The 25892-nt window shown below is 43.0% G+C and overlaps 1 protein-coding gene across 1 annotated transcript in view; it reads right to left on the bottom strand.

The window, feature by feature from the left end:
• SLC38A1 (solute carrier family 38 member 1) overlaps positions 1-25498 on the bottom strand; it is a 41884-nt gene extending 16386 nt beyond the window's left edge. The window contains exons 1-8 of the mRNA XM_062017034.1: positions 25309-25498; positions 16906-17116; positions 9268-9343; positions 8580-8695; positions 3548-3621; positions 1808-1900; positions 1414-1495; positions 186-268 (exon numbers count right to left, since the gene is read on the bottom strand). Of these exons, the coding sequence (XP_061873018.1) occupies positions 186-268; positions 1414-1495; positions 1808-1900; positions 3548-3621; positions 8580-8695; positions 9268-9343; positions 16906-17024 (643 nt within the window). The 5' untranslated portion in view covers positions 17025-17116; positions 25309-25498. The remainder of the gene's footprint in view (positions 1-185; positions 269-1413; positions 1496-1807; positions 1901-3547; positions 3622-8579; positions 8696-9267; positions 9344-16905; positions 17117-25308) is intronic.
• Between the last annotated feature and the right edge of the window lie 394 nt (positions 25499-25892).

Genomic DNA, 25892 nt, shown 5'->3' with positions numbered 1-25892 from the left:
ACAATTTAAGCCTACTTCTTGCAAGATGCTGAAAACACAGCTTACTCCTGGACCATGGAGGCTGCTTAGATTACAACTAAAGCACACTGAAAAAATAAATTGTAGTTGAGTTGCTAATGTGGCTATCAGTTGCATGATGTCTTGGCTCCTTCATTTGTTTCCCCTTAATGGTATTTGCATCTTACCTAAGTTCTTAAGGAGACATAAAGGCAGGATTATACCAAACGTCACTGTGACAACAAGAATCCGTCCATCCACGTACCATGCCCTGAATGAAACATTAGAAAAAAACCCCACCATGAGCACATTTTAAATCCTCTCTGGTTTTCCTCACACTCAAGACATCCTCTTTGATTGCTGCAGTTATAGAACTATCTTTGGTCTCCTTATTCTACAAGCACCTATAAGAGATGGGGGCCACATCTAAACTTTTTAGACTCATTATGTATCCAGCCCTTAAAACATGGCACTGCTCTGACTCAAGAATCAGCAGATTTTCAAAGTCACTACAGAAAACTTCACCCTGATGCTGACCCATGAGCAGATCTGAGAGGCAGAACACCCACCTCCATAACCTGATCTAAGCCACCGTGCCAGGATGGGGAAAGATCATGCAAAGGACCACACATACAGCACAGTGGAGCAAGGGGGGCCACCACAGCTCATTTGCTAAACCACCTAGGCACGTGCCTGGAGCAGCAAACCAGGCTCCTGTGGGCTGGCACATGCTAGCCAGCCCAAGGCTGTATCTCCTAGCAAAGTGCTTTGAATCCTGTTAGAAAGCAAGAAAGGAGAAAAGGGACAGCTTTAGTGATATTCTATACGACCTATTTCCACTCAGTCCAATTTAGTATAAAAGCCTGAGGAATGGGATCTCAAGATATTTACCATTTTAAAGAAATACCATCCCTCTGTTAAAGAAGCTGGTGAAGGTCAAGGAATCGTAAGTGGCAGAAATCTAAGTATAATATTCTGCTGTTCTCATATCGTAGTATCAGAGAATTTCATACTACAGACAGCTCTTCAAGGGAAAAATCCTGTAAGATGCTAAGAAAGCAGGGAAATACATATAATCTTAAACTTGCTTTGTTTCCAGTATCTTCAGGTGTTGCCTAACACTGTAAAAGGCTGGACCCTATGATAAGAGGTTTGTATAAATCATAATTCTTCATGAAAATCTGGTGTGCTAAGACAGTAACTACTGATGACTTACCCTTTCACTTCCTTTCCATCCTCTTTGCCTTCCCAAAATTGTTTTGTTTTTTATTAACCCCCTTAGATATTCCTGTGACAATCTTCTTTGACTAACTAAAGAGTATACAGTGCTTAAAAGCTTCTATAAACACAAGTTTAAACTTATCTATACAGTGTTAAATTCTGTCTAATCTAATCACCAAAATTAATTCAGCTTACCAAAAATCTTCTTCTTCTCCCATTAGAAACTTTATGGCAGAAGGCAGCTCATTTTTGACTATGAAGAGATAGCTCAACATTGCTGGAGGAAGAGAAAAGTCAGTTTAGAAAATGGGTAAGATATTTTGTGGAACAAATACAAAGAAGCATCCTGAACCTTTTCCCACATCAGTGTCTGATGATAGAAGACTCCTTGAACTATAATTGACTGTAAGCTACTTATCATTCAGTAATACAGAACTTTTAAAGGTCTGAGTGCAAAGTGATAGTCACAGCTATATTGAGAAGTGTGAGGATCCCAAGATGACACTGAGAGAAGGAGTAACCGGACTGGTTCGCAGTCATAACATTGTTAAAATGTTCCTGGGTTTTCAAAATCTCTCATCTCCTTTACCTCCAATGTTCTGGAGAGATGTAGATCCAAAGACAATCATTTTCCCTGGGGTTCCAAAGACCTGTTCGCCCAGCTTTTCATACACCATGCAGCCTGCATGAGAAGAAGCAAGGATAGAGGTAACAAACACACCAGCAAAAGCTGCTGAGTCAAAAGCCTTACGGTTCCTTTTCAGCTATCCCCCCATCTGCACAGCCATAATTACTATGGCTGAAACTTACGTAAGAATGTTTTCTTGAAGTCTACAAATGTTATCCTTGGCCACCAGTCTCTTTCGAAATTGAAGCTCTTAATGAGGCTATTACTCCCCTTTAATGAGTCTGTCTATATCCCTAGTGACATGTTAAGTTCTGGTATCCCCATCCCAGCATATTAGGTTTGTGCTTGCAATGAGAGTGCCGCAGAAAGGCTCCTCTGCAGGCAAACTGGGTGCAGCAGGCCCTAGGAGTGAGCGCTGGCAGCGGGGCTGCAGCGCACACAGCACGGCTGTGCCGCAGCTCCGCTTGCTTGCACTGCACAGCCAAACGAGGGCAGACGCTGCCTCGCAGCATGAGTTAGTTTCTAATGACAAAGCCTTAACTTGTGACATTCTCAGTGTGGTAACTTTTGCTAAAAGCAGGGAAAGCTGTAAATTGTAACTACTCAAACTTTCTTTAAAAGCATCTATCAAGCTTGAGAAACTCTATCAACTGGTTTGTGTTTCTGTTAAATGTATTTTTTCCTTAGCTGTTATTTAGGCTGAAAAAAAAGCCTGGACATTGTGAAGATGGTGAGATACATGAGAACAGAAAGAGAAATATTGCAGATGTTACACTGTACAGGTTATCTTTAAAATGCATTGTTTGGCTTTCTCTGTATTTCTTTATAGCTGAAATTTCTGCTTTGAAGCTTGTATAAACACTAAGTTTGAGCTTAAATGTACCAACACCATAGAAACCAGGGCTTAGGTTTTGGGAAATAATGGGGCATAAACATGTCCACAGTAAGTCATATGTACCTAATTTAAACAGGCAGTTACTGCCATTAAATGTGTATAATAGTAACTCATGTGTGTCCAAATTACATGTTAAAATACAGTGTTTTTGTGCACAGATAATTTTTAAAATCTGGCTTCCTAGATTGTTACCCAAGGATTGTTACTCTTGGATTTCAGAGCACAGTGATATTGAATGCCTTAGGTAACTTCTAACATAGGTAACTTCTAATTTCTCTGCTTAGAATAGACTATATTTTGCTTATAGCTTTCTTTGTGGAGAAACACTGTTTCCTCTTATTTTCTGCTAGGAAACCTCCTGCTACACCACAAAGGATACAAAAAATTTCATGCTAACCATTAAGGACAAATGGTATTTCCAAGTAGGCCTCACCATAGCCTACCTGGAAATTTTACCTAAAAAAAAATGTATTATATTTCATTTGAAATTGGTTTTGTAATGCAAGGAACTATATGAGATGATCCTTCTAGCTGACTGAAGACAAGATATCATGGTAGCAGAACTCACTCTGACATATTTTTTTCTTTTTATGGTGATGGTCAGATGCCGTTCTCCATTAGCACATCACAAATGCTTGTTAACCCTGTGCTTCTGGCTAAGAATGCCTTGGGACTTTCTACTTTGTCAGTAAAGTGACAGAAGCTCCTCTGTCTTACACAAAGCTCCTAGCCTTGCACTTGAGCACTTTCCACCTCTTGTTCTTTACAATTCTACTGAAATAGTAATATATAATATCTTAAATTACCTGTTTCCTTTGCACACACCAACAGGAGATATATTGAATAAATAGAGAGCAGAGTCACTGAAACCAAAAGCAGCCTACAAAAGAATGAAAAATAAAGCTTACTGTAAGAGCTGAACTCTGATGTTGCAACATTTTACATCAGGTCATGTTCCCTTTGACTCTGAGATAATTTTTATACTATTCTGACAATGCAAAAAGTTCTAAAAATACACAAGTGATTCACAAGTTTTTTGCAATTCCATCACACCACTGTGGAGGTAGAAAGCCCTACATGCAGAGGGATTCATCCAAGTGAAACTTAACAGAGCCTCTGAGCACAGCCTGTTAGTGAGTTACACCTCCCCATACTGAAAGAAGCAAGAATAAAGGTGTCGTACCAGGAAGAAATTAAGATTTGATCAGAGGAGGGATGAGCCACACATGTCCTTCATGACCCACTCTAAAGCTTTTTTTTTCTGGGACTAAAAATGTCAAAGGATTTGCATTCAAAATGGAAGCATCTTCTCCTAGGATGTGTTTTATATGCCACCAAAGAAGTGCCTAAATGTCTTTTTTATGTGCCTCCCAGTGCCCAAGGAGAGGGATGAGGAGGGAAGTTAAGGCTTGACTTGCTTCCCCAAAGGCTTATACTTTGTCCAGGTAGGGACTGGTGTTCCCTCACTGATGGCACTCCTAGTCTGATATGATCCATAATTTGTCTTCATGTAGAAGAATTGCAGGAAGTAATGACCAAACTGTTTGTGTAGGGAACTTGCTGGCACAAATACTAATTAGTCAGTGTCGGGGGCTAAGTGTATAAAAACATATTTGCTCATTGCTCCATGACTTTAAGCCAAGCACCATGTGTGCCTTCCCCTCCAACACTCTGACACACAAAGACCTGATGATGTTTTCATGATGTGTGTGAAGAGCATTCAGACAATCTGTTGGCAATTCCTCTCTTTATTATGACAACTACCCTCAGGACAGCGAGAAAAACAAGCCTAAAATTTAACAGAAAACAAGCTGCTGCCATAGATAGGCAGCAACACATCCTTTTCATAGGGATACATGGAAAGAATAGCAAGAGAAGCCTCCTCCCCCCATGGCTTTATTATTTTGGACTAGAATTATTTTAGCACCAAATAATGACCCACAAAATTCTTGGGGCCAAAGGGGCAGGGAGAAAAATAAAGAGGTGATAGGAGGAACTGTTCTTTTGCCAACAAAGAATGATAGTTGACAATAACAACACACTCTTTGTACAGCCCAAAGGGTGTTTCCCCTCGAGAAGGTGGAGAAAGGGAAGGGAGATTGTACTGGCTGAAGTCACTCTCCTCCATGTTTTCCAGATTTGCTAAGCCCTGCTCCTGCCTGTGCTCCCTGCAGAGCTGCTCCCTGGTCCCTATCTGCCTGCAGCCCCGGGTGCTGGGATGCTGGGCTGACTCACTCCCAGCCTCAAATGGCTCCAGGTCTACATGCCAGCATCAAGTCTATTTTAATATTAAAAGCTCCCATTTTTTCAGGCACTGAGCTCACGGAGCCTTTGCAGCGGTAAAAATAACACTCCCAAGCAGCCAGGTATTTATCTGATCTGTTGTCCTTAGCTCCCCATAGGGTTCTTACAGAGACACTTGGCATTTTCATTAGTGCTGTATGAAAAAGTTGTTTGTGTTAGGGCTGTGGTATGGACAGGGATATTCGTGCCAGAACCACCCCTTGGAAAGGAATGAAAATGTCCATGCCACTTGCTCTGCACAAATTCAAAACAGAAGCAGAGGAGCTTGTGCTGCAGTCCCAAAAGCACTCCCCTACTTTTTATTTTGCCTGCTTTTAAAGAAGTGCTGGCAGCTACACGGGCAACTGGCGCAAGCAAAAGTCACCCCTCCCTCCACCCCCAACAAATCCAGAATAAACAGTTTGGGGCAGAGGACTGATGTAGTGCTGGGAAGAACAAACTTCCTGCAATGTCACTGCTTTTTGTCTCCAGCTGCCACATTACCAGGTCAGCTGAAACACATGCTGTCCCCAGCCTGTTGTGGAGTCCCCAGCTTTGGGAGCAGATCCGTGAAGCTCGTGCAGTCACCTGGCCATATTGCACAGAACAGCTCTGAAACCTCAGAAGGTCTCAGGTGCAGAAGAGCATGGCAGAGCACGGGGTTTGTCACTGTATAGACTAGCTGAGGGCTGCTCTGCCAGCCTGCCCTAAACCTCTGGATGAGTCTGGCTGCAGTTTTGTGATTGCCTCTAGCCAACTCTAGCAGAAGCAGCTGCAGGAAGCAGTGAGAGGCTTCAGTCATAGTTTCATACTATACCTCATTTAACGAGGCCCTGTGCCTCAGCAAAGATTTTCAGATCATGTGCAGTGCCGGGCTAAATGCAGGCGGAAGACACTTTGTACTTGGCCAGCCTGTATGTCCCTGTGACACGATCCATCACTCTAGTCCTGGCTCTCCAGGGTGAAACCATGGACATGAGGAGTGCTCCTGCCATCACTAAGTGTCCTGGCCCATCTCTAACTTTCCATGCCTTTTGTGCCATCTTTCTGCAGCAAGGTTTTCTTCTGTTTTGAATACAGGAAAGGATGCTCTTCTTTGCTCCAGACTGTAGTTATCAACAATATCAGGACTAAATTTCCCTGAGTTACTACCTCAGTTGTTTTGCCTAGAAGGCATGACATTGCACTATGGCAACCAGTTATGCAAATAGGATGTGAGTATATATTTATTGTTGTGTTTATTTTGCGTGGTTTTTGCCACGCAAACTGAACTGATCCAGGTGTGCATGGGAGTGTACACTTCACCTTGCTGGAGCCTAAAAGCTGTGAGAGTGGAAATCAGGCTGGGTTTGCTTTGTATTGATGAAAACACTCCTTTATTTTTTCTGCCCCTGCTTTCTACTTTTCAGGGATGGTGCATTAAATACTGAATGAAATATCATTCTATGATACTATATAGAGCAACCTAGAAACTTTCCAGAACTGTTCTACCCAAGAGGTATAAATTTAAGTGCTTTCTCATGTGTAAAAAGCAATGAAAGCAATGCTAGGACCCTTGTCTTCAATCACTTGTAAAGAAGAAATGATTCTAAGATCTGTGATAGCGACAGCAGATCTATACATTTATGGGAAAAATGCACCGAAACGAGTGTGAGAAAAAACCTAACACTAATGGACTAGGTTTAACTCTGAGATTATTGTATGATAAAAGAACATTTAAAGCAGTTCAACTTTCAGGCATAACTACAGACACCACACTAGGATCTTGTACCTCCAGGCTTCAAAAGGGAAAGCTCTGCTAGCCTGGTCAGTTAGGCCCTGCTAGCTTCCTTAACTTTGATCTCAGTGGGCCAGTCTATCTCCAGGCCAACAGATCTAAAGGTGTTGTAAAGCTAACAAAAACAAGTATCTGCTTTTAAATCCACACAGTTAATTCTGTAGGGAATAATGCTGTTATTTACTGTACAAAATCTCTACATTCAGGTTTGGCAGTTTTTTGTAGAATGTGGTAGTACAGATCTACACACTCACTACTTGGGCTAAGATGCTGTTAGAAGTTTCTCTGTGTTCACATCACTGATCTGATCTACCCCACTTAAAAGAAACTGCAAGAATCATTTAGAGCAAACATATTTCATGTCTCAGCTCTCACCAAAAAAATGCTAAAAGAATGAGATGAGATCATAGAAAACTAAAGCATTAGAGAGAAATTGAGGGTGCTCCTTAGCTGAGACACTATTATCACAGAAGGGGTAACAAGGCCAAAGAGGGGTAACTTTTGGTTTTTTCTAGTTACAGTAGTTTTTCCCACCACCAGCCTGTGCCCTCAGAGGTCTGCCTGGCAGAGCACAGGTGGAGTATCTCATACAGGTTAGACCACACTGTAAAAAACAAGCAGCAAGCATAAAATAAACTCAATCACTCGCTGCGTGAGAAAGATTTAAACTACAGTCCAGCTACTTAATAGCCTAGCTTAGTGACAACACAATTAGGAGTCTTTGTACAATTGTAATAAATGGATTAACTCCACGGATTATTCCTAGATTTTACCCAACCATAGCAAATTGTAAGCTAGCAGCATGGATGAAGCTATCCTGGCACAAAACAGATGGCTATACGTACCACTGTGGTCATCTACTGTGCTATATGCAGGGCTTATGTTACGTATTTCCCAAAAATGTAAGAAATAACAAGAGTTCTAGATTTTGAGATTTGACATTCAAGAAATGACACCTCTTTACAGCAATCTGTAAACTCAATAACTGTGTTGAATAGTTGTCAAGGATGGTAAATTATTGTATTTCTTCCCTCAATGAACATTTATCATTGAAATCCGCACACAATTCCCAACTGACTTCTTAACAATCACTTTTCACAATGAAACGTCTCATACTGTGATCTAGGGTAACACAGAATAACACTGTGTCTTACTCATTCGTTGGCACCATTTCATTTTTAAACTATAAAATTCTACTTCACAAAATGCCTCTCTTTTGCTGGAGTTAAGTACTCTACCTCAACCCTTTTTTTATACTAAAATCTTGGCTATATTTATGTTGGCTCTCAAGGACTCTCACACAAGAAACTGAAGAAATTGTGGGAGTGAGATGAAAATATTATATGTAACCTATAAAGGAATATAAATATTCTTTTTCTTGGTTAAAAATAAGCAAAAAATAAAGAAGCATTGCACCATGTTTTGATGAAAGCTGTCGAGATCCTGAGTATCTAGTAAGAACTAGATACTGCAGATCCCACTGCAACTATTATTACTGAATACTGCAGATACATGTGTACTTTGTAAACCATAGGAACAACCCCTGGCTAGACTTAGGTCTTTAGTAAATAACTCAGACATAATTTGTTCTAACATTGCAAGCAGTGGGTTTTCCCCCAAAAGAATTGACTGAAAAAAACTGCCCAAAACTTGTAGCTATCATTTTCTGGCTTGAATGCTGTACTTGATTACAGATGGACTGTAAATCCCTCTGCTTGCTGGCAGCACACACATTCTTTAAACGCAACGGAACTGCTACTCATCATGTGAATACTTACAGAAAAAGGAGAATTCCTGTGTTAGCCAAAGCAAAAGCGAGACCCAAAATCCCACTGCCCATAATTGCATTGCTGAGGTTGAAGACAGACATCCCCAGAGAAGTGGTTCCTGGGATCTGGAGAAGTAAAGACAGACGTGTCAGCAACAGCTTGGAACAAAGCAGGGAAATGCATCAACACTTCAAACTCCGTGTTTTGTGATATATCAGACATAAGTAACTACTCCTATAGAAATGACTTAGTAAAAATTGGTTTGAGAGAGGAAAAAATGTTGCTGAACCCTGTCACAGCTACTCTCTGATTGCCGTCCTATAGATTTTGTAAACTGATGTAAATGGTACAGGCAACAGACAACTCACACTATGCTTTCCATTTTAAACCCCATCTTTCACTACACCTGTGGAACATCTTAGGCACGTGATTTATATACTGTAAGACCACAAAGAATGACCAGGGCTGCCTGCCTAACAGGCCAGAGGGGTTCCCTGCCTCAACTTAACCATATTTCTTGAGGGTTTTGGTTTGGGGTTTTTTTTCTAAAGTGCTGAGCACAGGCAGTTCCTACTGGAACCTCAGTTTCAGTTGTAATTGGTATGCCCAGCACTTCTGAAGACCACGTCTAAAGGCCCTTCATATACACAACATATAATTCATTTTGACAGGGAAAAGAACAGCAAGAATGACTTACATATTCATCACATTTCTTCTTCTCCAGGTGGCTGTTTGTGAGACTTCTTCTGCTTTCTCGATCCGAAATAAACTTGCTGAAAGAAGTCAGAGGATTTATTCTCAGCAAGTGTTTAGAAAATGCGAACACATTAATTCCATGAGCAGCATGTGATTACAAAACATGCAATGTATAAAAACTACATGTGAGAAGAGGTCAAATTCATAACTTTTTCATGAGTCAGATTATGCCTCATTCATACCAACATACACAGGGCACATCAATAAAGAATTAACACTGGATCAGAACAAATGTATACAGAATGGTCTTTAAGGAGATTTAGTAAAGGAGCAGCACCAATTTTGCGGAGGGGAAGGCAATTTGTTTGCACAGATACTAAGAGGAGATACTTCTCCAGGTGCCCTGCAGAGCTGCGCGTGACCAGCAGCCAGCCCCTGCTCCTGTGGTCAGCATAACTGATGCCATTTCACAAGGCAAGCGGCCGCCCTCTGTGACTGAGCGGGTCATGTACTCATTCTCTTTCCCTCATTATCAGGACCTGAAGGTCCTGTGAGCCAAGCAGACAAAGCAAACAGATTCCTTCTTCCCCTTCCTATTGGCCTTAAGACTCTGGGGTGCCAGGGCAATTACTCCCTTCCTTGCCAGCCTTGAAGCTTGCAGGCACCCAGCCCACTCAGGGTGGTAGTGATGGAGGAAAGGCGAAGCCAGAGCATTGTCTGTAAAATCAAGTAGTTTTAAGTCTTAAGTGGAGAACTTGGATCGGAGCAGCTGCGAGGCAGTGAGACCTGGGATTCTCTGGTGGCCAGGGACACCCCTGCTGTCCTCTGCTTCCTCCAAGGACTGGGGGAGATCCACATTCTTTTATATGATTTTTCAAGTCTAGATTATGACTGTTATACTGAAACAGTAAAGCATGCTAAGATTTGACCCAATCTGCAGATTTGACCCAATCTGCAGAGAGTCCCAGTGATTAGAAATCCTAAACTATATAATAAATTCTGTATTATGCTTAGAGATTGTACATTGATTCTGCTCATATAAATCCCATGCCATTTTAATGATAAATTATGTACTACATTAATCACAATATCCTAGTAAAAAACCAAAGCTTCAATTGTAACTACTGTGCTGTCATCATTCTGTCAGGGATCCTTAAAAGAACCTGTCTGTCCCCTCAGGGCTGAGTGGCAGCATGGCACCCTGTGAAGCCCTAAATTGACACTGTAGGGTTGGTATGGTTGGAGGAGGAAGAGGTGCTGCACACAGCCAGCACTGCCTGGACCACCCTGAACTGGTTGTGTACCATTCTGAGATACTGGATTTTCATTTAAATCTCTTTCAAAACTCTATACTGAATTCACCATACTGCAAACTCAAACACTTTTGTGCAGGGAAACAAAAAACAAATAGTTTTTCTTTCCCTGTGCCCTTTACTTGTTCTGTGTCCTTGAAATATCTACATTTAAGAACTTACTGTCACCAGAACAAGATTTGTCTCCTGAGGCTGTGTCGGTATCCTTGAGATTTACAACACTTCTGATTTGGATGACTTGTTATTTTCTCCCGGATCCTCTCTTCAGCAAACATTTTAGTTTGTATAAAGCATTCTTGCAGCTTTTCATCTTTAGAAGGTTTATGCACAGCTAAGTCCCTGGCATCTTTATTAATCCACAGATGGTTCTTAGGCTGCACTGGCTAATGCATCAGCCATCACATGTGTTACATACCTAACCAGGGGCTGTCACCATGTGTCAGAGACCTTTTTACCTCTAGGTAAATTAAGGTGTCTCTTCTTAAATAAAAACAGGCAAACACTACACTGAAGACAAAGAGCAGTACCGCTGGTCCTTTCCCACAGTTGGGAATGTCTACTGGCTGGAGATGTATAGTTCAAACCATGACTGTGCATGGTTTGAGTACATCTAGCAGTAGGTATTCAGGCTGGTAATACGACCATGAACTCATAAAGACAGAGCTCTACAAAAATTCCCTGCTACCCTGGTTGTGGTCAAATGACTAGCAATATATGCTAGCACAGCTTCTAAGTGCAGGCCAAAATCATGCAGCTGTAATGCTGCTGACTTGGCTTTTACAGCTGACACCCGTGTCTTTAACATTTTGTGTACTACACAACACGTTTTGAATTTATGCCTTAAATCTTGGCATAGCTGGCAAAACTTATGTGGTACTTTTGCTGGTTTTGTTGCAACTTTGACTCCAACCCATTGGTCTGCTTTGACTTCCTTTATATCAATAAATAACAGCTACAGGCTTCTCCCATATCTTTTAAACTACTAACTTCAGCAACTAATTTGCTGCAAAATACAGACACTGTATCAAGGTTGCCATCCCTAACGCAGCTGGAATAGATGGCTGAACCTCACCCACTGACTTAGGAAGTGAAAACCAACCACTCCTAAGATAGACTGATCCCAATTTAACTTTCCAAAGCTCACCGTGTAGGTATTTCAATCTCATGGAATAAAATCTCAACCTGATTCAGAGCATGTGGGATTTTTTTCCCATGTCTGTTTAAAGCCCATCTCTTGAACACAGGCAGCAGAGTGTGAACGGTTTGAAAAAGACATTCCATCTCTCTCTGTCAACACCCTGCAGCCAATTTGTACAGGCAGGAGCACAGAGAAGAGTTTTTGTCTCTTTTGGATTTGTAAGTGCTGCTGGGAACATCTGTGGACTTTGCCATCTTCTGTCATTTATGGAGATCATGTGTCATATTAGATTTCTGTCAGTTACTATAGAAGCAACTAGTTTGCCCCCCCCCACTTCTCTTCATCCCTCTTCAGTCACTCCCCCCTTAATAATTAAAAAAATAACAAATTTGTAGATACTATAATTATTGCCATCTGGTGTTAAAGTTCAATGAAAACTTTGTTAAGAAACTAGCATACAACAGACAACACTTGAGTAACATTGTTTGAACATAAAGCAATCATGCAACTTTCTGTTAGAATACTTTTGACAGGGTCACCAGCTTCTGCAGAACTGGTATCTGTTGTGGCCAACACACACATTATTTCTTTATGGATGAAACTTTAAGAAAACTACGCTGATTTGATAAATTCATCCAAAGTACTTCTTTTTTAGTTAGTCCTACAGGAAAATAGGCTAGGGTTGTTATTCAGCCCTCTCACCTCCTGTTACAAGCTGGGCTCCTCATCCACACCACATTTATCATGTCACACTGCCCATTTTTGTCTATTTATGCTCTGTGATGTGCACGGGAGGGCGGTCAGACACAGGAATGTGGCTACCAGGCTCTCAAATTATAAAGTGCATAGCATTATGTCCAGTGTTTTTACAGGGTTCTTCCCAGCACCTGCCTCCTAATTCCAGGATGGCTTGCCCAAAAAGCTCAGTAGCAATGCAGTAGTGGGGGATGTGTAGGCTGTGCTGCATTTGTCATTGTAGGTAACTTACTCTGCAAGTCCAGACGAGAAGATTGCCTTGGGACCATGCTCGATAGGTGGTACAGATGCACCACATGACAGCCCAAGTTTTGCATAAATCGAATGTATTACTGAACTTAATTATAATAATGTAATAAAAAGTAGGGGGAAGGTAACACAATGGATTCAATAGAATTAATTTTCCCAAGATTTTGCTTTTTATAAACTTTTTTTTTTTTTCATTTCAGGGTGGGCTTCTTCCCCCGTAGGATATGAAAGGGAGTATATGTTGGAATACGGGAATTTCAACAGTGACGTGCATCTGCTCTGCCTAATAGATGTGCTTAGAATGAGCTGTTTGTTGTCACAGAATGTTGTGTATTTGACCTTTACAAATATGAGACGACTGAAGTGAAATGACTGTTTACTTCAGCCTCTCCCAAGCCTCTGTGACAGGTGCTGTGGAAATGTGCAGGAGGACAGTCTGTGCCTTCAGAGCTTTCTGACTCCTTGACAAGCACGAGATCCATGTGTGCTGCTTGCTACCTTCATTTCTAATCCTTTACTCATCATTAAAAGACACAACCTGTTCTTATAAGTTTGTGCTTTCCTCTTGTATTTCATACATCACAGCTGGGTAACAACAGCTTATGCAAAACTTTTCAGATGCTGTTATAGAATATCCTGGCCAAAAATTAATTAGATCATCCTTGCAATGCGTGAGGCCTCATAGCTGTATTGGAAAGAATTTCTTCATTTCATTTCCTGTTTCAATTTAGTGCAAAGTAAAAACTTAGTCGTATTGATAAAGTGCTGTTTAAAATGACCCTGTTTAGCTACGGTTTCTAAATTTAATTTATTAAAGGACTTATATGAGAAATGTTTGATTAAGGTGATATCTCTGAGCTAACCATTTTGCCTAAGCAGAATTAGCCAAAAACCTTTTAGCCATCTCAGATAATGTTTAAAAATAATTAAACTAAAGTGATATTTGACAATGCCTTAAATATTTGTTATGGAAAGCTAGTTTTGCCAAGAACTTTATCCTTAGGCAGCTCCTTAAACTGAGTGCTAACTTGAGCAACAGCAAAGATTTCCAGGGCAGGCAAGAACAAGAAATGCAGAAGAAATCTTTGTCTGATTTACACTATGAAGCTTAGACCAGATCTAAGTACACCTACTAATAACGTTGTTAATCAAACCAGAGGTGCTGATAACTTACTAGTAGCTGTAAACCAATAAAGGCATTCAGCCAGCAGCTCCCTGAGAGCATTCTCATAGTTACGCTGGTTTACAGTTGCATGCAGAGATGACCAAGTTTTACTGCCAGACTACATGGGACAGGATAAAAGTCATCAAATCCATGTTCAGACTTGATGCAAATCTCTTTATTGACATTCCCAGAAGAACCTCAACATCTGCGTACAAAGAAAAACCCCTCCCAAAACAGCCCCTTCCAAACAACATCCCTCCCCACTACCTACAACTGCATATAAAAATGTGTATTCAGGTCCAGAAAAGGCTGGAAGTCTAAAGGAAACTAGAAAATTCTTTTCCAGGATCAAGAAATATTTGGAGTTTACAACCAAATCTGGAATCAGCTTGTCCCTGATGTACCTTCTCTGAAAGACCCTTAAAAACTCTGCTCTACATTGAGCTTGAAAAATTATGCACTGGGAGAAAAAAAATGCCAAAAATGAAATACAGAGGGCAAAATCAAACAGGTTGAAACAATAAAAATAAGTTAGTTGAAAATTACAGATCTAATCTAAAGCTCATGTGAAATCAACAGAAAAAGTCCCACTGGTTTTGATGGACTTTGGAGTTTCAAAAAGCCTCACACCACATGCCAGGCAGTACAAAACGTGGTGTTCTTTATGCCAGTTAACATCTTATTCCATGGAGATAGGGTGTCTGCCAAAACAGTTGTAGAAATGGAATAAACATCCTTTCAGGATGTGTTTGCCATGGGGTACAGAGCAGGGTCTGCCTGCCTGATCATCATTCATGTTGGCATGGAGGTGTTTGCACAGAGCTGTGACTACAGGTGGCTCAGCCACAGCCTCAGCCTCAGGGGATGCCAACAGGGCCATACTGGTGCCAATGTGGTCAGTACGAGCTGTCTCATATCTCTTATTTTAGACATGGAGGAGAACACGAAGACACCAGGACAAGTAGGGCAAAATACTCCCGTGTGAGATGCATGAGTAAGTAGCTGTTCTGTGAGTGCCCCTGCAGAGGGATAATACACAACCTTAATGGGCTACATCTTACAACCAAATGATGCTCTGCAGAGAAAAGTTATCCGGAAAAGAATGGAAAACTGTGGAGTATGTTTATCTTCCCTAAGAGACAGAACAGTAATCAGAAATTCTGTCTCCGAGTTTCTGACAGATTTTCCTCACCCCACTTTTCTTCTTCCCTTTGCAGGCAATCTAGATCTGATCAAGACCTTGCCACATTTACTACGTCCTAAGTCCAAAGCACATTATGACCGCAGAGGATCAGGCACATACAGCACGCTACTTCCCCACCCTCCATAAACATTCACTGGAAGGTGAAGCGCTAACAGGGATTTTCCCCATAATGGTTACTGGTAGCAGCAGCCAAAGCGCTGGGGAGGTGCAGCCAGCCCAGTACAGCCACTCCTCTCACGGATATAAATCCTCGTCAGGCTCCAGGGAGCAAATTTATCACTGCGCTCCTCGCCTGACGAAGTGTGCCAGCGGGAAAGCAAGCAGGTTCATACTGGAACTGTTTTGTTTTGGCAAAGTTGGAGGGGTTTTTTTCTCTCGCTGTTGCCTTTTTTTTTTTTTTTTTTAACAGAAGTGGTTTGTGTTCCGTTTTGGCACTTTCCATCAAAGCAGTTGCATCAGAAAATTCCTGACCAGCTCTAATCTTCAGCAGTGCAGCTGTGCTGTGGTCACACCGCTACCCGGTGCAGCTGGCGACTGCCCCAGGACTTCCCCAGGGGAACGGCTGGCACCCTTCAGCTGTGGGGGCTCTCCTGGGTTGCCAGCCAGGCTCCCCCGGCTCGATCCCAGGGTCAGGCTGGTGGGGTTTGCCACCCACATGGTACGGCCGAGCCAGGCGCCTGTTCCCACAGCCACCAGCAGGCTCCCTGTCCTCCCACATGGCCAGGGCAGCCACATGACTCCACCCTCACGTGGGAAAAAACAGCTCTTTAAAAGCGAGTTTCTCCAGGTAGCTGGAGAAGCTGCTGCCAAAAGCAATAAAGGACAAGAGAAGAGGTTTTTAAAGACCACAAACACCAGTGGCAGAAGTGCAGCAGTAAAGGAGCAGGACCATACACTGGCAGCAGCCTCCCAGCAGCACCAGCACAGCTGGGTGGGATCCTGCACAAGGCAGAGACCAGCTGGCCTGTTCCACCTTGGTTTGCAGTATTTGAACAGGAAGTGTGATGGAAAAACAGCTTCTTGTTTTACAGCTCACAGAACCCAAACAGGGTCCATCCGTCAGCAGGTCTTAGCTGTAAACAGGATAGCTCAGCACCCTGTTAGAGGCTGGTAGGAAGGCCCGAAGGACTGCTCTCAGATGCAACAGGCTGCTCTTTGGAAATGACTCTGCAGCTTACAGGAAAAAACAACATCCTAAAAGTTTAAACAAACATAATGATTTTCACCAATGTTGATAAACAGATTAATTTTTTTAGACTCTACATGAGTTAGGTGTAAGATTACCATCTTCCTGCCATCCCTGCCTTGGGGAGTGACAGCCACTGTCTGGTTTATCCAGCCAAATTGTGATCATGGACCGGGACTGTATTTGCTGCCAACCATGCCAACTGTAAAACCCCAGGAGCCTGGATGCATGGAGGTGGCCAGGCAGGTTAAAACTGTCATATCAGAGATCAAAGGTCAACAAAGAGATTTGCCCCAAATGATGCTGTCATTCTAATTGTATTAATTATTATTACATCTTTGCTGCATGCAAGCAGATATTTCAGAATATTGGCTTTTTGATACATTATATGTTTTTGCATTTTATTAGACTAATTTGAATGATTCAAAGAGATGAATAAATTGCCACTCTTTGCTTTATCTGCTGTTGCAGCCTATGCTCAACAGATGTCACATATGAAATTCAAATTACATCTTCAAATGGAGCATGACTTGGTAATGAATAATTCAAGATATATACTGAAAATTAGAATGCTGCTTTTAAACAGTGTGTTTCTTACCATAGGCAGCATCAGTGGAAAAATACTCACCTATTTATCTGGCCATTTTCCACCTCTGTGAAATCATTTGAATCATTGCTGATGTTATCATCTTCAGGAACAGTCATATTCTGCAATTCAGTCAGTTCTAATCCAGCTTTGAAAGGCATTCTGGCTGAAGAAGTGTACTTATCCAAGTGTTTCTCCAAATATTAGTGTTTAATTGGTATCTTGTGAGTAAACTGCAGCCAGTGTCAGTGACCTAAATAAAACATAAGAAAAAAAACCCCGAGATGTATACCACGAGCAGCAGGCAGTGTCAGCAGAAGAAACCAGAGAAACTCAGACAAGAGGGTCTGTCTTCACCAAATATTTTTTTCACTCTTAGAAGGACCTCAGGTTATAATTTAAATGCATTGTGGAACACTTGTAACATTATACATCTTAATGAGATCAACTTCACTAGCACTTACAAATTTACCTGGTCCTGCAACCAGGAGACAGTACTTGCACTTATAAACTAGTGAGAAAATCAATTCTGTTTGTTTCAGGGGAAAAAAAGTATTAGCCACCTAAAAAGTAATCAATAAAAATTATTTGCTTGTCCAAGCTCCATTAATATTTGATGTTTGTCTTTTGCACGACCTCCATTCTTATTTAAAAACGTAAAATACATTGTATCAGTGCTTTTTGCTAAGTGAATGGGACACAGGGGCAGAGTTACCACAGCACTCTGTTCTCTTAATATCTGTATTCCAGGTACTTGAATATGTTAAGGATTTTTGGCAAATAGGATGTGCAGAGGATGCTTTGTATATGGTTAAACTTATTCTGAACAAGGATGGAAACAGACAACAAATCCCTAAGCTCAGATATTATAGCAAGAAAGAGCAATGTATATCTTGTGGCAAGCAGTTATTATCTAGAGATCAGGTGATCTCTCTTCTGTGTTGCATAAAAGCACCAGCAACACCAAAGGCAGATCAGACAAGTCTGCTACAGTGACATATTTGTTCATTAGCAATGCAAATCAACTGAAAGACCAATATTTTCCAGAGTCTGACCGCTCTCAGCTGAGCTACAACTCCAGCATGATGCTGAGGCAACAGGATGTTATTCACAAACAAGCTCCTGCACCACAACTCTCTCAATTGCCATTTTGTGAATGAATTTCCTGCAGTATTGCCAAACAACTATTCACCCTGGGGTACGTGGTGAACGCTCAGATGCCAGATTAATTTGGAGATATTTTAAAACTCTCAGGGCTACCTCAAACCCATCAAACTGCTCGCATGCAACCAAAGAAGCAGGAGCATCCCTGACTCTTGTAGGGCACTATGTCAAAACAGGAGGATGTAGTTCACCCATTCGGTTATGACATCTGCCTGTTTCAAATTAAGTTTACAGGACCCAGTACTTCTGGTTTATACCACATCCCCACCAGGGAGAAAATAGTTTTGCAAATAAGAAGTTTTTCCTCTGTAAAGACTTTCTCAGAAAAGTAGTTTTAAAGTTTACATGTGCTCTTAACATTTCCTCAAGAGCCCAAACTGCCCAAATTTTGCAAAGGCGTAAAGTTTAAAGGCGAATGGGCTTACAGTAGGCAGGACCTGCTCTTTTCTATTCACGGAGCAACTAAGCATGTGGTTATGGTGGCAGACCAGGCCTGGTACAGTCTGGTGCAAAGATGCTGTTGCAGCGATGTGAGCTGTGTCCTTTTTAACTTCTCCACAAGAGATTTCCACTGCAGATAGCAGGTTAGCAACCACTCAGGTATTAAGATGCTGGCACAACAAAAAAACACATTAATGGATTTAGGCTGTTGATAAATAAATTCAGACTGGCAAGTAGAGGGTGGTTTTAGCAGTGACATTCTGGAACAGTCTTCCCAGAGGCTGCAGGGATAAAATAGTCTACCTATTTTGGAAGAGAAGCAGGATCTTTTTAGAAAAGGGTAAAGCCACAGGAGACAATGACTGCTGAGGTGGCAAGGACCAAGCTTTCTGAATCCTGAAGCTACTTGTGACCATGAGTTCCTAAAATAAACAATTCCTTAATAGACCTGACAACCTCTGTATTGAGATCTGTATCCCCTGGCATTTAAAAACTCGTGCGAACATTCATCTAAGATTCAAGCAAAGCAGCTTTCCCTCTGGGTGCCTTTTTTTTTTTTTTGCATCATGGCCCCTCAGGAGGATTTTCAAAGCTGCCTTGACATTGCCTTTGCTTAATAAATTTCCTGCTAAGTGTTTCAAAAGCAGGTGCTGAAATTAGCACTCTGGTGAGGTAAACAGTGTGCTGGAGAGCAGACTTCATAGCTCACTGCTGAGCAGCTCCTGCTTTGCTGCTCTGCTCCTCTGTAGCTGAAGTACTGCAAGGCCAGACTGGCAGGAAAATGCCTCCCTGGTTTATTCACAAGGAGATTCATCAGAGCAAAAGTGACTTTTCATTTTGCTTTGTTTTAACCAAAAGTCTCATTCTACGGAAAATTTACTGATGAAGACAGAGAGAAATCTGTGCAAGTTGTGCCAGCTGGAGCACCAGCAATCGTTTCAGTTGATTCCAGGTTTCAGGCAGAAGAATTGCTCCTGAACCAACATGACAGCAGGCACATTCTTGAATGTGCCTCAGTTTCTTGCTAGGTTAAAAGACTTACTAAAAAAGCACCAAAACAAACCCCTGAAACAAAAATAACGTTGTCAGGTGATGCATTGTACTTCCGTACTTCCAAGTATGAGAAAATCTGATCTCAGTGCCAAAACACAAGAGTGAAGAGAGAGCGCTAGAAATGGGGACTAAAACTTTCACTGTTATGGCACAAACTTGTCACAAATCTTTGACAGTGGATAACCACCTCCTTCTTAGCAACTCCATCTGTAAAATTAAGACGATAACAGAGGCAATAATGATCAGTCTGTGAAGTGCTTGTAGATTCAGAGGGAAAAGGTGATTCAGAGGGATAGGTGATAGGCATAGGACCTGGAAAAAAACACTATGTAAACTGCAAACTTTTTGCAAAGATAACTTTATCTTAGATATATACAGAGCAAATCATTTGGCATTGCTAGTCACTCTAGGCACCCTCCACAGCCAGTAGAGTATAGGTGGTCACATGAGTTTCACCCCCAGAACACCTGTTTTAAATGTCAAGTTCACAGATATGACAAATGACAGCATCTAAACATCTGCAGTCCCAAATGGTGGGGTTCATGTCAACCAGCTTCACTCCCTACAAGTTGAGTGTCCCCTCTACTGTGCAGCCATCCTGGCAAATGCCAGAGCTGCTCTCTGCAAATGCAACAGCTTTGCTCTCCAAGGGAGCCTTGACACTGGCATAGCTGAGCTGAGCAGTTCACCAGCTCAGGTTTAAGTGCCACTAACCCTGTGGGAAGAAATAAAAATTGCTTCAGCTAATAAAAAATCACCATATGTCGATGCTGAGCTATATTGGAAACAGCATGGTAATATTTGTAATTATAAGGCCTTTTCATTCAAGAAACATCACAAAATAAATGCAAATAAGATTGCTATATTGGCAAAAGTTCCTAGACTGAGCTTTATTCTGAGTTCACATTGAAAGGCAGGAAATAATCATCTGAAGAATGACTGCAGCAATCCCAATCACTTCCAGTCACTGTGCCTACTACTCTGCTCGGCCTTAAACCTCCCCAAAAGAAAACTTCCAGAGTCTTGCCATCAAACCTCTCTCTCCAGACACAAGCATAGTAAATCAACAAGAAGAAACAAGAATTTTGCTCGTACTTCAAGTTTTCTACTTGCATGGGCAAACACCCCTTCTTGAAGTGGGAATCACTCCCAAGAGAAAACCGGGAGCCGAATCAAGCCCTACATTTAGTAGGAAAAGCACTGCTCTGGCTTAGGAGCTTGGCTCTCTCTTTAAAGATCCCATGACACGTCTCATAAAACCCATTATGGGTAATTTCTTCATCTTGTGCTCCTTGCAGAATATGGGAAAAATTACAACTGATCACAGACTTCAGAAGGAGGACTGTGAGATGACACAAGAAGATAAAAGGAGTTTATTTTTCTCAAGGACACTGAGACCTCCACAAGCCATTAAAAAACATTCCAAGAACTGGGGTCATTTTCTCTGTTGCCTCTGAAATATCAAAAATTTTAAAAAATCCCCACAACTCCAGTTTTCTGGACTGCTAAAATGCCACAATGGTCTCAAAGTGTTTGTTTTTGACAAAATACAGTAATAGAGACAACCCAACTTTATTTCCTCTGCTGGCTCAAGCACAAATCCTTTCCGGGCAGTATCTGAAATAGGCGTAATCTCAGAAAACACTTTTCTAGTTGTTGTTTTTAACAGTAACATCACCGCTCATGGTGGTCGTGGTAAGGGTTTAATTCACAGGCTATTTTTTTTTCCCATTCTGTAAATGACATAATTCAAAAAGTGCCATCTTAAGACATGTGGCTGCCCAAAAGCTGACCCAGTATGTGAGAGGCATTTGGGTGAGTGGTGTAGTCGGACACTGTCCTATCTGTCTCTGGGTATGGGTTTTGTCATGTGCCCTTGCACACTCACAGGGCACTTCATTCACTGCATGCTTCCTGCAGTCAAATGGTCATGGGGATGGCAAATATCCAAGACATGCTAAGGCATTTTAATGAAGGAATTCAAGATAATTTGCTTAAAAGCTGAAATATGACTCAACTTTCTTCTCAAAGGGAGCTTTGCCAAGAACTCCTCTTGGTTGGTTACAAGTCATTAGAGTCCAGTGCTTGAATTTCACACGAGCTGATTTTATTCCTGCAAGGCCCTGAGATGTGATATGACTTTCTTTGCTCATACTTTTGAAAGTTCTTTCAAAGAAGAGCAATATGACCAGTAAGATACTTTGAGTATAAATAATGAAATACTGAGCCTGAAACTCTGTGTACGGACTTAAATGACAAAAAGCAATAATAGGCTTTATACGTAACAGTATCACGTTGGAAAGCAGGGAAGCAACCATCTCCTTTTTGTTCAGTATTAGTGACACCTGACATGTGGAACATAAAGCTCCCTATTTACTCCTCAACTACAGGAAGGACAAAACGGAGAGATTAGAGAAGAACCACCGAGATAACAAAGAGCTTGGAAATTAAAGACTGACTCACATCCACTGAGCAAACATCTGCAGTGCTCAAAATGTCATTGCCTCCAGCTCATTGTCAGTGCTGCCCCTCGGCAGCAGCCTGCAGCCACAGGGGTAGTGGAGTGGGTTCACCCTGGGCCCACTGCCGGGGCAGCCGCCCAGCTGCTGCAGCTGTTGGCTTGGCGGCTGCAGCACCTTTCATTTGCAGGCTCCTTCCCTCTCACACATCCCCCACGGCACAAGGGATGGTAATAGTTAAAAGATAAGGTGAGGGGGAAGCAAACAAATGAGAGAAGACTTGAGGAGGAAGCTCAGAAAAGGACGCTATGTAAAAGAAGTGATGAGCACAAATAGGGATTCTCAGCCTTTCTCTTGCCACTGTGGGACCTTGTGCTGCAACAGGAAAATGTTTCTGCTCTGCCTCGTGGCTCTCCATGCTGCCCTTCCAAGCTGCCATATAGAAAGGGAAGACAGTCCCAAATTAAGTCTCGACAGGCTACTCAGCTGATCAAAGGCAGGCAAATAAGAAATCATAAAATCCCAGTCTGATTCACCCAGTGATTCATTACTTTAGGCAAAACACTTAAAGATGAGCCATAAAGGAAAATGGTTTTAAGTACATTTTTGTTTTGAGCCCTTCCCAGTCAATTTAGGGGAGGCATTTGGCAGAGGAATATAGTCACATTTTTTCCTAATTATATTTCTCTGTGAAATCCTCTCAATAGTCTCAGTTCTGCTAAAGAGATCCCAGAGCGCGCCGCCACAAATAAACTAACTGTTGTCTTGTACAGAGCTGTACGAGTGGGGCTCCGTAGGCTACAGCGATGAAACAGACTACCCAGACGTGTTTGTAAGGGCTAAATAGCAGCTCTGAAATTCTTATTTAAAATAAATTTTGTACTATAGAAGGAAGAGCATTTTGCCTAAGTTCACAGGTAACCCACTTTTCCCTCTGTCCCAGTTTATAGGCAATTTCTTTGCTTCAGATTTCTTGACTGTAAAAAGACTCAAGAGTGATATTTACTTGATAAGCTTACACAAATATTATGAGAGTTAATTGAAAAAGGGCTTTGAAACACCTTCAACGTGAAAAAGCTGCCATTTTTCCCAAGAATGGCTGCTCAGACTTCTTGGATTGGATTAAGGTCACAGCAATACATACCTATGACAAAAGAACCTGAATTTAGGCCTAGAACATTAAAATATTCCCACAACATGTCATATGCCTTCACAATACAAACTTTTATAGCAGCGGTTACTGTCATGCTATGTTAGCAGAGTGTTTCTACAGAAATAAGCGAGCTGAGAAAGACAGGGGAAGGCAACAGGAGCAAGGAGAGTTCCATTTCTGCTCAATCACCACTCTTCTCCTGTTGACGAATAAACCCCCAAACCAGAAAACCCCGGGGAAATGTATGACAGAAATCCACAATGAGCAGCTCGCAAGCAGATCATCTGAGAGCCCTGCCTACCTTTCCATCCTTTAAAACCTTTGTGAAAAAGTGTATTTGGACATAAAGGACAATCAATTCCCCACGTTCTAGGCAGTCTGCAGAAAGCCTTGAACAACTCGGAGGATAATCCTCTGCACTGGGGTCTGTGGAGCAGAGTGCTCATTGCCAACATGTCTCCTGTTCACCCAGGCTGGAGAGCCCAGTTGGTCCAACCACAGTGTAAGCAGTCACAAGTGATAAGCCAAAGGATGCTGCAGTGTGCTTCAGTGAAGTGCTCTCTCTATGATGCCTCTTAAAAAGGAAAAAAAGCCCACAACCCAACCCTTCCAAAAAGACAAAGTCAAATAGGAGTCATTCAGTACAACAGCAAAGCAGAGCCCATTTTAGTCAGTGAATTTCCACTGAGCCACAGCAGAAGGCCTCTGCTCACTGTCAATATGGCAATTCCTAGATTTCAGACTCATTTTGCCAGTCGATTTCAGCACAATTTCAGCACTGGTTCCTAGCCTGAAAAGGGCAGGTTTTAATTCTCTGTACCTCTCAGCAACAGATGCAATTTTCTTTTAGAAGCTTATTAAACAAAGCTGGCACTTTTGTGGCATATACATTAAAAGTCAGATGGAAGGATATCTTTCTTTCCCCCCTCTTGTCGCTGTTTCTTGTAGCTGTTTCTACTTCTGATCTAATATGGTTAACCTCAGAAGGTCTTTTATTTTTCTTCCAGAAAAAAATTGAATGAATTAACAGGGATCCTTTCCTAATACTTTCCTTTTAGAAAGATGGCTGGTCCACGTTATTTTGCCTTTCAAGCACATGTAAAACCCAAAAAAACCTAAAGGTGAATGTAGCACCACAAAGCACAGGTTGCTATAATTTGGAATAGAGGTTAGTAGAAATGCCCCAAAGCAGTCCGTAGGGCCCTGAAAAGCCTAAAGGCATGTGGTGGGTTCAGCTGATGGCACAAGCAGACTATAGCTTGGCTTTACATGGAAAACGCTGCCAAACACGGGGCTTATTTAAGCCTTTACACACCTCTTCGCCTCCTCTTTCACAAGGATATACATCCTCGCTACAGGTTGCACTACAAAGTCTGCAAAACAAGGGAATAAGCTCTCTGCTATTAGCGCAAGCTGGACGTACGTACACGTGAGCAAAACGCATACCCAGGCATCCAAACCTGTCCTTTTTTGTTCTCGCCTTTGGCACGCTAAACGCGAGCAGCTTAACTGTTACTATGTACTTGCGGGCAAACACACACGCGTGCGCCCCGCGGGCCCTGCCTGCATTTTCTGAATGCCGTAGAATTTCCCCTGACCCTTCGGCAGCCTTGGATTTAAGTGAAAGGCGAGAAGGCTGCCGAGCGTCCTGCGAGGGCTGCGGCACACGCGGCTCGGCCTTGCCGGGGCGACATTCGTTAATTATGATCATTCATTATTTTTTTTGGCGCTGCCAGAGAAAGCTCGTAGCTGCTGACTGCCGTTTGGGGGGGTTTCCGTTCTTTTTCTTTCCTCTGGAGGCACACGGCCGCGGCTGTCTCCGGCAGCATCGCAGCGGTCAGCCCCCGCCGCAGCCGCGGGAGATGCCGCATGGCCGCTCCGGGTGCCGCCGGCCCTCCCCTCGCGCCCCGCCGCAACGGTGCCGCGGAGCTGCCGCGGCCCTGCCCGACCGCCAGCGCGCGTTGGTCGGGTTTGAAATCGGGCAGCTCCCGGGGGCGAGGACGAACGCTTGGCCCGGGGCGGGAAGGAGAGGGTGAGGGAGCGGGAGCTGCGCACACGGCGGAGACAAAGCGCGGCCCGCGGGCTCCGGCCCGCGCTGCGCGGCCGCGGCACGGGGACAAAGGGTGCGCGGGGAGCCGCGGCCCCGGACCCCCGATTGCATCAGCTGCTGCCTACCTTCCCGAGCAGCCGCGGCGATCCCCCGAGGAATAATCCACCCTCTCCGTCGGGACCCGGCCGGAGCTCCCCGACAAATAATTCCAGTGGTAATAATACAAAGAAATAAATTAAAAAAAAAAAATCAGAAGGGGCGAGGCCGGGGGTAAATTAATTTGGCGAAAGGAAGACGGCGCGGAAGATGCTGCTCCTCCTCCCGCCGCGGGCGTGTGCATGTGGAGGTGGGCGGGAGCGCGGGCAGGCGGGAGCGCGCCGGGCGCGGAGTCGCGCCCCTGGGCGCGCGCCGCCAGGTGCTGGGGGTCGCGGGGCGCAGCGCACCCCGGCGGGACCCCGCGGCGCCGCCTCCCCGGGCCTCCCGGGCGCACGTGGCAGCGAGCAGGGCCTCGCGGAGCCCCCCCGCACGCCCCGCTTCCCCGCCGCGTGTGTTCACTTTTCGCTTATCAAGAACGGTGGTTTTACTCTTTTTTCTCTTTTATTTTTTTTAGCCCCAAACCTCGTTACTTTTCTCTCTCATTTTGTGCCGCGGCTTGCCCACTGGAGAAACCCTTCTGGCAGACTGGCCAGATTTTTGTGGCGTTTTCCCT

Source organism: Colius striatus, chromosome 1 (assembly GCF_028858725.1).
Source record: "Colius striatus isolate bColStr4 chromosome 1, bColStr4.1.hap1, whole genome shotgun sequence".
NCBI lineage: Eukaryota > Metazoa > Chordata > Aves > Coliiformes > Coliidae > Colius > Colius striatus.
The sequence above is the reverse complement of the archived record's forward strand: the minus strand, read 5'-3'. Positions and strand labels throughout refer to the sequence as shown.